Below are 16,122 nucleotides of genomic sequence, written 5' to 3'. Positions count from 1 at the left end.
TTCTGCTGGCCATTTAGTTTGTTCCTGAGGAAAATGGCTCAAATTGACATTTGGACACATTTGGAAAGGAAAAAAAGCACTAAAGAGCAGCCTCATTCTACTTAAACAGTGTGCAATCAGACTAATATTTCCAGTAGTTCAACCTGCTATGAGTCCCAAGTCATCACATCATCAGAGGTTTGTGCTCCGTGTCCGTAGACGTGCAGAGCCTCTTCAGTTCTCCTTCCGCCCTGTTGCTGCGGTGTCAGCTTGCGCTCCGGGAGTTCCCGCAGCGGTGCACACGGCCTCCTACAGTGGATGAGGGTGGGCTGTCCCTCATGGAGGGCTCTCACCACGTGACTTTCCAATGTGCTCGTGCTTAGTAGAGCACCTCCTTGGCACAGTGAAAGTTTTTTAAGTTGGACTTTGTTGAAATGCCCCTGGAGGCACATTTTAAAGCGGAGATTTTAATTACAGACCATTAACTACTGCTGCGTCTGTGTCTTTAATTGAGTACCATATATATAGTTCTAGGGCCCTTGAGGGTTTTACCCCAACAGGTGAAGTTTTATGTGTTCAGTGGATTTTTGTTGTTGCTGTTTAAGCGAAAATGTTTGAATTCCGATAATTCTTGCTAGGAACACAAAAGAGGAAGCAGAAGATGCCCAGGAACTCAATAATTGAGTGGATGAAGATGAATATAGGAAAAAAAAACAGCAGGAAAATGGTATCTGAACTGACTGAAGTACATAAAGTCCTAGAACCTTCACACATTTTTATTACTCAAAGAATTCTATTTTTATTTGGCAAACCAGAGGGTTTATATTAGTTTTATTATCTTATGGTTGGGATGATCAGCACACTTAAACCTGAACTCAAACCTAAACCTGAACCTGAACTCAGACCTATAGTTTCGTCAAAATTTTAGCTAAAAACGAGAGAAAAACTTTAAAAATATCTCTTTCAGAAGTTCCAAACACCTATATAAAATTCTTAACACTTGGAAAAATTGTAAATTTACAAGTATTAGTTACCATAAATGAGTCTTCCTGATTATTTTCTTATCATGAGTAAAATGTCTTCAGAACTTTCTTCTCTTGAATATTCACTGCAGTTAATGAGTGTTCAGTGTAGTTTATAAACGATCGTTTAAACACAGAGATAGGAAGAAAATGAAGAGACCAAGCTTCTAGTCTACATTCTGCCATAAACCAGTGGTATGATCTAGGGGCCAGTTAGTGTTCTCATGATTAAAATACCTGTTGTAGAGCGTTCAGAGATATCTCATAAGGGTAAAAATGAGGTCATGTATACAAAGCACTGAAAAAAATTTAAAGTGTTATATGACTTTTAAAGTAATCAGCATCATTTAAAATGGACGAATAGCATAAACTGAAGATGTTTAGCTTAGGGAAGGTAAGACGGAAGTGGTAAAGCAAAAGTGTCTTCTGATACTTGAGAGCTGCTCAGTTGATCTGGAGGACAGACTTTAAAAGTGGGTGGAAATTACAGCCCAGTAGTTTTCAGCATAACATAATAAAACAACTGTCTACAGCAGTGGAGTAGATGGTCTTGTGAGAGCGTGATCCAACTGTCCATGACAGCGTGCATGCCAAGTTCCTATACTGATTGTCAGAGATGCCTTTTGTGACATTAGCTGCTATAATTTATTATTGGACCAAGAGCTCTCTAAAATCCTTTCCAACTTTCAGAGCCTTAGTTCCTGTGTTCATCTAAAAAACTAATCAATGAATTTTGTGGCAGTTGATTCTATTGATAATGTTTATATGACAGGATACAATCAAGTGGAAAAATATATTCACTTAGGTGTACCATGAAGATCCTAATGTGTTCTCCAGAGAACAGTGGTATTTCTAGAGCATGGGAGGGATGTATGCTTAGTGGGGATTCCTTAGCCCTCCCAGAAATGCCTTCACTAAGCAGCAGTGCTTTAAACAATCATTTGATGTTAGCAATATAAATCCAATTGAAGTTAGTATATACTATATTATACCGTATTCTTTTTCTTCACATGAGAAATACCTTTGGGATTTAAAATCAAGGAAAGCCTTTCTTTTTCTGAGGAACTAGAATATTTCCTTATTCCAGTAACAAAGCTTTGTAATTTAGTGAACCCATTGTCCTGGCTGCTAGGAAGCTCAAAGCAGATTTGAAATAACCATGGCAACTCTGACAATTCTCAGAGTTGGCATGCTTACATTATCTCTTTTTCCCTTGGTCTGAATTTTCTTTCTCTTTCATAATGTTTTAAACTGTTAAAAAAATTTTTTTAAAGATGGTCATACTTTTAAAGTAGTCACTGTAGATACCTTCAGTTGATTTTGCAAAAAAAGTCTTTTATGCTCTTCTTTCTTTAGCCAACCTTGCTATTTTCCACATAGACACAGAAGCACAAACACACACACACGCCAGTGTACTATTTTCTTCTTTTCAAAATATGCAGAAAATAAATTTAATAAAACACAGTAAATTATTTGCAGCTCTGAAGGGTTTGACAATCAAATAAATCTGATTATGTTCTCCTTGCAGATGATGCCATATTTACCTAAAGATCAGGATGGTTTGTTCTTTCTTGGTCTTCTAAGGGTTACAGAACCTGTGAAATATATTACTTCACCGTCCTCATGAAGTGTTTTAGTGATGGCCAAGAGGTTTTGGACAGTGAAGAATTTAGGACTCTTTTGAAGCTTATGACAAATGTTAATTTGAAGTTCAAAGATGCATAGTCTCTGCCAGTTTTTCTTGCCATTTATTTATTTATTCAAATTTTATTCCTGTACTCCTACCCGCATTCCTCATGATAGCACTTAACCCTTTCATAAAGAAGCTTCCTTTTGTCTTTTTAAGTTCCCTTGGAGTCAACTACTAGATATCATGGACATTCTTTTGCTTTTTCAGAGAACTCTGGAAAGCAAGCAGCTTCCTCTTCATGTCCGAACCTGCCACAGGTCTAACATGGTAAGTTTTTGTATTTCATTTTGATACAGATTCTGTAGGCCCTCTGTTGTAAGCAACTAAAATTTTTTGAAAAGAAGTTATCTTTTTAAAAATTTAAATATAGTTGATGTAAAATATTGTGTTAGTTTCAGGTATACTACATTGTAATTTGACATTTGCATATACATTACAAAATGAACACCACGGTAAGTCAAGTACCATCTGTCCCCATTCAAAGTTACTACAATATTATTGATCATATTCCTTATGCTGTATATTATATCCCTGTGGGTTATTCATTTTATAACTAGAGATTTATACTGTTAATTCCCTTCACCTGTTTCACCCAACCCTCCACCTGCCTCTGCTCTAGCAACCATCCATCTGTTCTCTGTATCTATGAGTCTGTTTTCATTTTGCTTTGTTTGTTTGTTTTGTTTTTTAGCGTCCACATATAAGTGAGATCAGACAGTATTTTTCTTTTCCTGTCTGATTTATTTCACTAGCAAAATGCCCTCTAGAGTCATCCATGTTGTCACAAATGGCAAGATTTCATTTTTAATGGCTGAGTAATATTCCATTTTGTGTGTGTGTGTGTGTGTGTGTGTGTGTGTGTGTGTGTGTGTGTGTATCACATCTTCTTTATCCATTCATCCATCCATGGACACTTAGGTTGCTTCCATATCTTGGCTATTTTAAATGATGCTGCAATGAACATTGGGGTGCATATATCTTTTGGAATTACTGTTTTTGTTTTCTTTGGGAAGATACCCAGAAGTGAAATTTCTGGATCATATGGTAGTTTTATTTTTAATTTGTTGAGGAAACTGCATACTGTTTTCCATAGTGGCTGCATCAATTTACAGTGCACAGGATTCCTTTTCCACCATATCTTCGCCAACACTTGTTATTTGTTGTCTTTTTTGGATGATAGCCATTCTGACAGGTGTGAGATGGTATCTCATTGTGGTTTTGACTTGCATTTCCCTGATGATTTGAGACGTTGAGCATCTTTTCATATGTCTGTTGGCCATTTGCATATCTCCTTTGGAAAAATGTCTAGTCAGGTCCTCTGCCCATTTTTGAATCAGGTTGCTGGTTTGTTTGATGTTGAGTTGTATGGGTTCTTTGTGTATTTCAAGTATTACCCATTATCACATATATCAGTTGCAAATATCTTACACTCAGTAGGCTGCCTTTTCATTTTATTGGCGATTACTTTCACAAAGTGAAAACTTTTAGTTTGATATTGTCCCATTTGTTTATTTTTGCTTTTGTTTTGCTTGCCTGAGGAGACAGATAAAAAAAATATATTGCTAAATCCAATGTCAAAGAAATTACTGACTATGGGTTTTTTTTAAAAGGACTTTTATGGTTTCAGGTCTTACATTTAAGTCTTTAATCCATCTTGAGTTTATTTTTGTATATGGTGTGAAAAAGTAGCCCAGTTTGATGCTTTTGCATGTAGCTGTCCAGTTTTCCCAACAACATTTATTTAAGAGTCTGTCGTTTCCCAGTTGTATATTTTTGCCTCCTTTGTTGTAGGTTAATTGACCATATGAACTTCAGTTTATTTCTGGGGTCTCTCTTCTCTTCCATTGATCTATGTGTCTGTTTTTCTGCCAGTACCATACTGTTTTGATTATTGTAACTTTGTAGTGTAGTTTGAAACCAGGGATTGTGATACCTCCAGCATTGTTCTTTCTCAAGGTTGCTTTGGCTATTAGAGGTCTTTTGTGTTTCCACACAAATTTTAGAATTGTTTGTTCTAGTTCTGTGAAAAATGCCATTGGGATTGCGTTGAGTCTGTAGATAACATAGGGTAGTATAGTCACTTTAACTATATTAATTCTTCCAATCCATGAGCACAGTGTATCTTTCCATTTGTTTGTATCCTCTTCAGTTTCTTTCATCAATGTCTGATAGTTTTCAGAGTACAAGTCTTTTACCTCAGTGGTTAGATTTACTCCTAGGAATTTTATTCTTTTTGATGCAATTGTAAATGAGATTGTTTTCTTAATTTCTCTTTCCAATAGTTCATTATTAGTGTATAGAAATGCCACAGATTTCTGTATATTAATTTTGTATCCTGCAACTTTACTGAATTTATTGATGAGTTCTACTAGTTTTTTGGGGTGCCATCTTTAGAATTTTCTATATATAGTATCATGTCATCTGTAAACAGTGACAGTTTTACTTCCTCCTTTCCAATTTGGATTCTTTTTATTGCTTTTTCTTGTCTGATTGCTGTGGCTAGGACTTCCAATACTATGTTGAGTAAAAGTGGTGAGAGTGGGCATCCTTGTCTTATTCCTGATCTTAGAGGAAATTATTTCAGCTTTTCGTCATTGAGTATGATGTTGGCAGTGGGTTTGTCATATATGACCTTTGTTATGTTGAGGTATGTTCCTTGTATGCCTACATTGTTGAGAGTTTTTATCATAAAATTGATGTTGAATTTTGTCCAAAGCTTTTTCTTCATCTATTGAGATAATCATATGATTTTTATTCTTCAATTTGTTAATGTGGTGTGTCACATAGATTGATTTGTGGATATTGATTTGTGGATAAATCCCACTTGATCATGGTGTATGATCATTTTAATGTACTGCTGAATTCACTTTCCTAGTATTTTGTTGAGGATTTTTGCTTCTGTATTCATCAGTGCTATTGGCTTGTAATTTTCTTTCTTTTTTTGTGTGGTGTATTTGTTTTGGTATCAGGGTGATGCTGGCCTCATAGAATGAGTTTGGAAACAGTCCTTCCTCTTCAATTTTTTTTTTTTTTTTTGAAGTAGTTTGAGAAGGATAGGTATGAACTCATCTTTAAATGCTTGGTAAATTCACCTGCAAGGCCATCTGGACCTGAACATTTTTGTTGGGAGATTTTTTGTTTTTGTTTTTTTAATCACTGATTCAGTTTCATTACTGGTAATTGGTCTACTCATATTTTCCATTTTTTCTTAAGTCAGTCTTGGGATATTGTATGCTACAAGGAATTTCTCCATTTCTTTTAGGTTGTCTGTTTTATTGGCATATAATTGTTCATAGTAATCTCTTATGATGCTGTTCATATTTTCTATTTTTTCCTAAGTCAGTCTTGTGAGATTGTATGTTTCCAGGAATTAATCCATTTCTTCTAGGTTGTCCATTTTATTACCATATAATTGTTCATAATAATCTTTTATGAGCCTATGTATCTCTCTGGTGTCAGTTGTAACTTCTCTTTCATTTCTGATTTTATCTATTTGGGCCCTATCTTAGTCTCTATTTCACTTGTTTCTGCTCTTTATGATTTCTTTCCTTCTTCTAACTTTGGGTTTTGTTTGTTCTCCTTTTTCTAATTCCTTTAGGTTTAAGTTTAGATTGTTTATTTGCTATTTTTCTTATGTCCTGAAGTATGCTTGTATTGCTGCAAACTTCCCTCTTAAAACTGCTTTTGCTGCACCCTGTAGATTTTGGATCATTGTGTTTCCATTTTCATTTTCCTCCAGGATTTTTTGTTTCCTCTTGATTTTGTCAGTGACCCATTGGTTGTTTAGTAGTATATTGTTTAGACTCCATATGTTGGTGTTTTTTTGTAGTTTTTTTCTTGTAGTTGATTTCTAGTTTCATGCCTTTGTGGCAAAACCTGGGGCCCAGGTTCAGGTTCAATCCCTGGTCGGGGAACTAAGATCCCACAAGCCATGCTGTGTGACCAAAAAAAAAAAAAAAAAAATAGAATATCTAATTTTATAGGTAATTTCCTATTTTTTGACCTGTCACTATAAAATTTTTTTAACTTTATAAACATTATTGTTTTCAAAATTACATGAAGTATTTTTTAGAAGTGTCAGTGCAAGGTTTACAAAAGATTTCTGGCACTACTTAAAATTATATCATTTTAAAAAATGACAATAAGAAGTATATCTATGAAAAATTACATTGTAATTTTATGTATTCTTATTCTCACTTGTTTCCTGATTAAATTTGCTAATTAGTTCTGTAAATATTATTTTTAATTGCACCCACTGCTGCCATGTTCCTTGGGATGTGAAGGCTTGAAGGCTTTCTGCCTCTTATATCTTATAAAGATTTTGTAAAAAGAATTCAGATGACTCTAAGGGTGATTCATAAACCACACTTAGATAAGGTTAATTTTCCTTCATCAGATTTGGGGTGGGGGGATAGTTTTAATCTCTCAGTGATATTTAAAAACTCAAAGGCAGCAAGATTGTATAATTAATTCTGGGTTTATCTTGATAATTTTTTCAACTGTAAAGTTCAAAAATTATTCTTTTTTTTGAATTTTATTTATTTATTTTTTATACAGCAGGTTCTTATTAGTTATCTATTTTATACATATTAGTGTATATATGTCAATCCCAATCTCCCAATTCATCCCACCACGCCCCCTCCACATTCCCCCCCTTGGTGTCCATACGTTTGTTCCCTACATCTGTGTCTCTATTTCTGCCTTGCAAAGCGGTTCAGCTGTACCATTTTTCTAGATTCCACATATATGCGTTAATATATGATTTTTTTTCTCTTTCTGACTTAACTTCACTCTGTATGACATCCGTGTCTCTACAAATGACCCAATTTTGTTCCTTTTTATGGCTAATACTCCTTTGTATATATGTACCACATCTTCTTTATCCATTCGTCTGTCGATGGGCATTTAGGTTCCTTCCACATCCTGGCTATTGTAAATAGTGCTGCAGTGAACATTGGGGTGCATGAGTCTTTTTGAAAAATTATTCTTCTAAACTAAATGTATATTTTTTTCTTTGAAATTAATATATGGGGAGACACTTTGAAAATAGGTAAATAATGTTATTTCTCATAAAACTTTTACCCAACTAGTTTTAGTATCCATTGTTGATCTTCTGTCTCCATGATTGTTTTTCTTTATTAGTTGATATTCTACTATAAGGGAGCACTGTCCCTTCTTATTTATTTATTTATTTGGATAGGGACTCACAGATTCTTATTTTATTAAATAGGTTATGATCCATTACTATCATCATTTATTTTGATGCTCAAATTATCCTAGATTTGGCTAGGGGAAGCCCCAGTAGTCCTTCTGTGTCATTTTTACATACCCCATTATTTTTTGAAAAATCCTTTACTTTTTTGTGAAGTATGATATTCCAAGCTCATCTTGTACTTTCTCTGCCCCAGCCCTGAAATCAGCCATTTCTCCAAGCAGCTATATTTCATTTTGATAGAGAATGATACCAAGACCTGAGTGCTAAGTGTGCTCATTTCTACTCGTATGGCATTATTTCCAGGCCCTTTCAGAGGAAAAAAGATAGGTAGATAGATAGATAGATAGATAGATAGATTGATCAAACTATGAGTTCACATATTGGAATAGGATAGCTGCAATTCCAGTCCAACACCACAAGCTACATTATAGTTTAGTACTGTGCAATGGGTACAAATGTGAGCCACATATGTAATTATAAACTTTCTAGTTGCCATGTTTAAAAAAGTAAAGAAACAATTTAAATCTATTTTAATAATGTATTTGTTTAACACAGTGTATCCTAATTTTTACCATTTCAACATATAATCAAATAAGACGTTATTAGTGAGATATTGTACTTTTTTCCCCCTTGTAGTAAGTTCTTCCTAAGCTAGTGTATATTTGATGCTTACAGCACATCTTCGACTTGGTCTAGCCACATTTCAAGGGTTCAGGAGCCATATGTGGCTAATAGCTGCTGTATTGCACAGCAGAGTCTTCTTACTTTCTGTGTTGGTTATCCCATTCCTCAACAATGAAAAATCTGGCTCCCATTATTTTCAGAAGCCCAGAATTTTGCTCAAGCCTGGAATATACAGGAGGTAGCCTCAGAATGGCTAATTTATACCGCTGAAAAAAAGCAAAATTACTAATTAGTGTTTGTTCTCATTTTTTATATCAAAAACATACAGTGAAAGCCATAAGTCTTACCTGTGCAATTCAATGAGTTTTAATCAGTGCCTACACCTGTGTAACCCACATCTCTAGCATTTTCATCACCTGAGAAATGACCCCTGCGCTCCTTCCTAGTCAGTCCTCTGCCCCTTCCAGAGGCAACAGTTTATCTGACCTTTTCCATTATGGAATAGATTTTCCTCTTCTAGAAATTACATAAATAAAATCACAGTGGATTTTGTGTGTGTGTGTGTCTGGCTTCTTTCCTCTTAGTATAATGTCTGTGAGATTCATCCATGTTGCTGCATTTTTTTTAACTGCTGAAAAGTATTGCATTGTATAAATATACACACTTTGTTTATTCATTGCACTGTTAATAGACATTTGAGTTGTTTCCAGTTTGGGCTAATATGAATAAAGCTGCTAAGAACATCTTTATCTTAGTCTCTGTGAGGACATACATTTTCAGTCCTCTCCGGTAAGTACCCAGCAGTGGAATAACTAGGTCATAAGGTAAATGTAATAATTTTCTTTTATATGGTTAAATAGTGTTAACACTGAAATGTTATTAACTGTTTTTGAAACCATTGACAATACTTTTATCTACAGTTTGGCTTTAAAAGCTAACTAAAGGCATTTATATTATTATGACACTTTTTCATGCTGGGTCAAGTAGTGTGCCAGGATAACATTTTCTCCTTTCCAAGTCCATTATCATTTCACCCTTTCCTCCTTCTGCACCCTCCTCTCCTCTCCTTCTCCCGTGGACTGGACTTCTCTCGCTCATCCTTCAGGCCTCTCTTCAGACTCTACTCCTCTTGGAAGCCCATCGTGACCTTCCCAGTCTGGTGAGATGACCCTCTTTCTCCTCTGTTTCCTCCTATCATGATCTGTCTCACCCAGCATTGTGAACATTGGCGTGTGTGTCAGTCTTCTCTTTTTCATTGCGAGCTCCTTGACAACAAGAATTGTTTCCCATTTTTCTTTGCATACCTGTTGCCTAAGCATATCTGGCACAGTAAGCCCTCAGCAAATGTTGGTTGAATGAATAATGAAGAGTCAGGTAACTACTTAAAGTCTGTAGTGAGTTAGAGGTAGAACAAGAACTCGAATTGAAGTTTGTTTTTAAATTCATTGTTTTCCTCTTAGTTTTCTGGATCATGCATTTTGTTTCAGCCAAAACAAATGTAAAAGAGATTGTTCACACTTGGTTGAGATAAAGAAACTAATAAATCTTTAGAGGCCAGATGTGAGTATCTCAGAGACAAATAGTTGGCACTAGCAGTGGTACCATTGGATTCGTGTGTGGGTGAACAGCAGAACCTGTGGAGCCAAGGCAGGTAAAGGATGAGAGCAGGACCCATGGGGATGGGGATCTCCGGAAACACTGGGCCCCTTTTCAGGGCTACTCTTCCTAATGAGAAAGAGCACTGACATCAGTTGCAGCAACAGATACCAACACAATTTTACTCACAGTCTACATTTTAGGTCACTTGGCCAGATTTTTCAGTATCCATGGTGACGGGTTGATCTACTATTTCCAGGGCTGGATTATACTCCAGGGGAAAGAGCTGCATGATGCACAACAGTATTTACAGACATACATGTGTGGACAATAATATCATTGTCAGTCACTGTCAAACAAAACAAACTTTATGGTTGTTTTCTTCCCCAGCCATTGTTCTAAGTGATATTTCAGGCTTCATTTTAAAAACTGGGACTGTATAGTGTTCAGAAATCTTTAGTTCCTGTTGTGATTGAAATGGAATTCTAGCCGTTAAGAGTTGCAGAACAGGACCAAACAAACAAACAAAACAAAACAAAACAAAACAAAAACCCAAATGCTAAACATGACATCAAAGCTCCTGATCAATTCACAATCCGTCATCCAACATTTATTTACATTTTTTAGACTGCAGAAGGGTTGATTGAGGCACCTTAGTGAGAACATTACTAATAGTAAACCCAGTATTCTTGGTGTCAACCCAGGATATATTTATTTTTCCTCAGAGCAGCAGCACACAGAGTGTGGACAGATGGAAAGATTTTTTTAAATTCAGTCTCTCTGCCATGTTGATAATAAATAACCACAAGTTTTGATTATAGGACTGGTTTTTGTCCTTCCTGAGAGATAAAACTTCAATGTTAGCCTTCCATTTGTTTTCTTTTTTCCTTCTGCTTTGCCTTATCCTTTTTCTGGTTCAGCCAAGTGTCCCAAGGCATGTTGATTATAAAATGGAATCTGATTTTTTATCTCTAGGACATATTTTGTGATTATAAAACATTAAAAAAAACTTACATCCAAAAACGTTTAACATAGTGTAATCAATCCTCTTTCAGTTAGTGATACCAGATAGTGTTGTAGCATTAATCCAAAAAAGCAAATTATATTGGTCACCTTCAGCAGCATCAGAAACTAATTTGCTGATTTAAAAAAATCAATGACCACAAAAGTATTGATGGAAATGCCTGGCACCTTCGTAGTGTTTGAACTATGCTGGTTTAAACTCTATAAATACAGTTGGTGATGTATTTATATTAATAAATACACAGTAATAGAAATAAATATTACTTTTACAAATGAGTAAGGACCCTGTGCTTTTTGAGTAGAGAGAGACAAAATTCAGCTCAGAAGTTACCCTTTTCATTTGTGCATGTAGACACAACTTATTAATCAGGTCTGGTCGATTTTTCCTTTTTTCAGGCCGTCTTAAAAGGGGAATCATGAGTTAGGAAACACTGAGGGGGGCCAACCTAAGGTAGGCCCCAGCTTTGTCTGTAATCAAATTAAGTGACATCCTCAAGTTTTTAAAATTGCCTGTTTAAACATATCCCTTGCTTGTTGGTGATTTGCTCCAGATGCCATAAAAAGAGTATACTTTAAAGGGCCTGGCTTCCATGGAGATCAATTATGACTTTCCTCAAATTATGAGGAGTTGGTTTTATGAATTGGTTTGTTTGTACATCATTGTCTGAGATGTCTGTCTGAAGACTTTATATGGACAGGATATAGACATGAGATCCTGTATGTTTGAGCTGTTTTTCCACATGTACTGATATATTAAAATTCTATCACGTACTCTTCATTTGAGAGTAATTGAAAAAATTTTCAGGTATATTCTCTTTCAATAAAGAAGTAGTTAAATTTATATATATATATATATTTATAGATTTATTTATTTTTATTTACTTATTTTTGGCTGCGTTGGGTCTTTGTTGCTGCACGCGGGGTTTCTCTAGTTGCGGTGGGCGGGGGCTACTCTTCGTTGAGGTGCGTGGGCTTCTCATTGCGGTGGCTTCCCTTGTTGTGGAGCACGGGCTCTAGGCATGTGGGCTTCAGTAGTTGTGGCACACGGGCTCAGTAATTGTGGCTCACGGGCCCTAGAGCGCAGGCTCAGTAGTGGTGGCGCACAGGCTTAGTTGCTCCACGGCATGTGGGATCTTCCTGGACAAGGGATCGAACCTGTCTCTCCTGCATTGGCAGGTGGATTCTTAACCACTGTGCCACCAGGGTAGTTCCAAATTTATATTTTTATAAAAATATTTTATGGGCAGATATTTCAGTATGTATCTCTAAAAAATAAGAACTCTTTGTAATTAAAAAAAAACCCTTCTCCTTGTTATAATTCTCACACCTGAAACATTAGTAACATGAATTTAAGTTTTGAAAAGTTGGGAAATAGGTTAGGTTGTATTGTATAGCTATAATTGTAAATAATAAGTTGATATTATCTGAATGTTAGAGGAATTGCCAATGTCAGCTGTGATTATAATCATTGATGAAAAATGAGGATTACACCTTTCCTGAACCTGATAATATTCTCTGTTGTGACTCTGGTATCAAATAGAGTATCTAATTCACACCAATCATTTGTTATCTGTACTAAGAAGCAAATGGAAAAAATGGGAAGATGATTTTGAAAGAATTGTGGAGTTATGTCAAAGAAGGGTCTTACTAACGATTGAAAGCCCTTTGTACCTTGATCTTATCAACTCTGTTAATTCTCAAGTTTGAGTAAAACCCCATTATACATTTTCAGTGCCCTATTCCTCAGTTAATGAGTATTTCTTGAGAAATTCACTCTGTATATTATTTGTCTAATCTTTTCCAAACCCTTAACGCACTTTGGTAGTCTTTTAATTGATCCACATTTGACTTCCTATGAAATTTATCATTGCTTGTGATTCCTCTATCACATCATGTAGAAGATGAGGAGTCAGACACATCCAGATGAGCCCCACGGGGACTACTGAAGGGCAAAAGGGTGGGGCATAAAGCTGGAGGACACATTTCAGGGGTCAAATAGTACTAGGGACTCATCATCATAGCCTAGAGAGGAGATAAAGTCACAACTTCAAACTCAGGACCAGATGGAGAGCAGGAATTAAACAACACATCAATTACAAAGTTATCTGGAAAATCCCCAAATATCCCCAAATGACACATTCTAAATCTATGGGTAAAAGAAGAAATCACAAGAAAATTTAGAAACTGTTTTGAACAGAATGAAAATGAAAATACAATGTATATATAAAAACTTGTGGGATGAAGTCAAAGCAGTTTTAGAAACAAATTTATAACATTAAATGCTTATATTAGATAAGAAGAAAGGTCTCAAAACAAGGATCTCAATAAAACTAGGAAAAGAGAAGCAAATTTAACTCAAAATAAGCAGAAGGAAGGTAATAATGAAGATCAGAGCAGAAATCAATGAAAGAGTAAACCGAAAAACAATAGGAAGAAATCAGTTAAATTAAAAACTGGTTATTTGAAAAGATTAATAAACTTGACAAAACTTTATCCAGACAGAATAGGAAAAAAAAAGAGAGAGAGAAAACACTAAGAGCAATATTACAAATGAAAAAGGGAACCTCACTACAAATCCAACAAATTAAATTTTATTTCTTACACATTCAATGAGTCTATCCTTAATTTTGTTTTTTATCAGCCCCAACATTTAAAGGATGATGAGGGTATATTATAAACAACACATAAAATTGACAAATTCCTGAAGAGGTGCAAACCAGCAAACCTCACTCAAGAAGAAATAGAGTACATGAATAGCCTTATATCGATAGAAGTAATAAATTTGTATTCATTTAGCTGCGTCCATCCTAGATTTGTTTGACTCCAAAGCCACTGTGCAATGAAGTGGTCAAAGCTGTTCAACAAAAACTCTCCTACTATTCCGCTTACTCACCTTAAAATGTCTCTATGAGCCCATCCAACCAGTTTTCTATCCCTCGGGACTCTGAGGATAAAGTGTTTCTAGTCACTGATTCTCAAATATACTTGGTTTTGCTCATGCAAGCAGGATGAGTTACTTCTCAAATAGGAATAGAATGAATCACAGAAAACTTCACAGAGGAGACAAAAGTTAATTTGGGTGTTAAAATGTAAGGATTAGTGTACATGGAGAAAAGGTAAGAAAAGGTTTCCCAGTTGTAGTGCGATGCTAGGACATTCTTGATGGATTTCCAGAATGGCCTCCATTCATTGGAAGGGTTACTGAAATAGAAACTACAGCCTAGAATGCTTTATTTCTATACCTGGAATGCAGTTGGAAGCCAAGATTAAGTAGAGATTCATTAAATGACAGGAAACATAATTTATTGGGGGAAAGGTTTATTTTCCTCTAAGGAGACAAGCAAGCATTTGGTCAGGGCAAAGTTTTTGAGGAAGACTTTTCTTTTTAAAAGTTATCAAAGGATTGAAGAACAAATTCTGTCATGGATAAATGACTAGTTTGGAGACCTAAAACAAAAGCATAAATAAGTATTTTCTAAATAAATAGAATTACAATTAGTAGGATTACCTGGGATCAGGACTAGAATTGGCTTTATTTAAAATTTTTATAAATGAGTGAAAACTTCAAATTCACAAATGATATGATATTTTTCTAGGTGGAAAGATGCCAGCTACAAAGGGAAAATCTGAAGCAATATCTCAGAGGCTGAGTTAATGGACAGGAAAGTGGCAAATGGGTTTCTTTCTGACAAACATAGGTTATCATGCATTTATGGAAAAATAATTCAAACTGTATTTATCAAATGATGAGTTTCAGTATTTAGTCACACTTCTGAAAAGGAATCCAGGAGTTACTGTAGACTATTCCTGTTCTCCTGGTTTTAAAAGGACAATTAAATAAATAGGAGAGAAAAAAATGTTTGTGTGTGCTTGTGAAAATACTTTTGTGTCATTAGAAATGTTCCTCAACTTCTAACCAATGTCGCCAGGCATCATAAATTGCCTAGAAATGGCAGAGTGTTACATTATACTCAAAATTCCATTAAATTACAGAGAAAAGGAGTCATCGTTTTAAGAAATCCAGCAGAGTATCTTTGAGTAGATGGCAAAGATGAGGCACAGGTTGTAAATTGTAATTACATCTGTGAGTATAGTCACATATTTACTTCTTGATTTCAGTCAGCGTGAAATAATTATGTGTTCCAGATTGGAGTGCATTCAAAGTTATGTTTAAAAAGTTCATGCAGATTTCCCACTTTGCTTTAAGAAAAATCTGCTCCTAATGTTATGCTCCCCTCCAGCATTCCATAAATGGGCACCCTAGAGATCAGAATAACTAATAAGTAGAACAATTTAAGAATAGCCTCTCGCAAATCAAATTGGAGCAAACGTGAGATCCATCTAGCAGTAACCAAATACATGCTTCCCCAAATCATATACACCCATTTAAGCTCTGAGTATATTCTATTAACAAATTTAGGTTTGAGCCTCCCTGTAGGCTCTAGTAATGCAGTTTTAGAAGTGAAAAAGGCTTTACCTGTTCAAGAAAACTTAAGTAGAATATTAAACAAAGAATATTTAACCCACATTTCCCTTGTGGAATATGATAGCCATCATTTTTCTTTGGTTTAGTCCTCATACACCTCAGTGCAACATTTAGGTGAACATAACAATTTTCCTTTCAGCTCTTTTTTCAGCAGCCTGCACATTTGTGAGGTTTTTTTAAAAACATACTTGAAAATCACGGTCATGGCTGCTTTCTCAGATACATCTGTGCTTAGATCAGGCAGTAAAAATAGTGAATGTTCGTGGGTTAAGGTAGGGCACAAGGAGATTCAATCATGAAAGCAATTACAGGTGATAAAATTCTTCCATTTTCCTGCTCACAATTCTAAGAGGATCATTATTCAGTTGCCCTACCCGTTACTCCGAATCCCTTCATCTTCACATACTGAAGAAGTCTGTGTGATACTTAGTTCAGAAAAGTTCTTGAGGAAAGAGTCTGAGTGGTTTTGGTCTCATAGGAAACAAAG

At 35.4% G+C, this 16,122-nt stretch overlaps 1 protein-coding gene across 7 annotated transcripts in view; it reads left to right on the top strand.

Annotated features, from left to right (window-relative positions):
* The window catches only part of LMNTD1 (lamin tail domain containing 1), a 419,515-nt gene that overhangs the window by 20,211 nt on the left and 383,182 nt on the right, over positions 1-16,122 (top strand). For 5 of the 7 annotated variants that reach the window (XM_082352227.1, XM_082352224.1, XM_082352226.1 and 2 more), the window contains one exon: positions 2,899-2,958. Coding sequence is in view for 1 of the 7 variants with exons in the window: in XM_082352221.1 (XP_082208347.1) it covers positions 2,956-2,958 (3 nt within the window). In the remaining 6 variants the exon portion in view is untranslated. Of the gene's footprint in view, positions 1-2,898; positions 2,959-9,635; positions 9,690-16,122 lie in introns of all 7 variants that reach the window. The other 2 variants (XM_082352222.1, XM_082352223.1) reach the window with 1 other exon arrangement.

Source organism: Balaenoptera borealis (assembly GCF_965194805.1).
Source record: "Balaenoptera borealis genome assembly, chromosome: 13".
Classification (NCBI taxonomy): Eukaryota; Metazoa; Chordata; class Mammalia; order Artiodactyla; family Balaenopteridae; genus Balaenoptera; species Balaenoptera borealis.
Note: the sequence above shows the minus strand (reverse complement) of the source record. Positions and strands in the feature narration are given on the sequence as shown.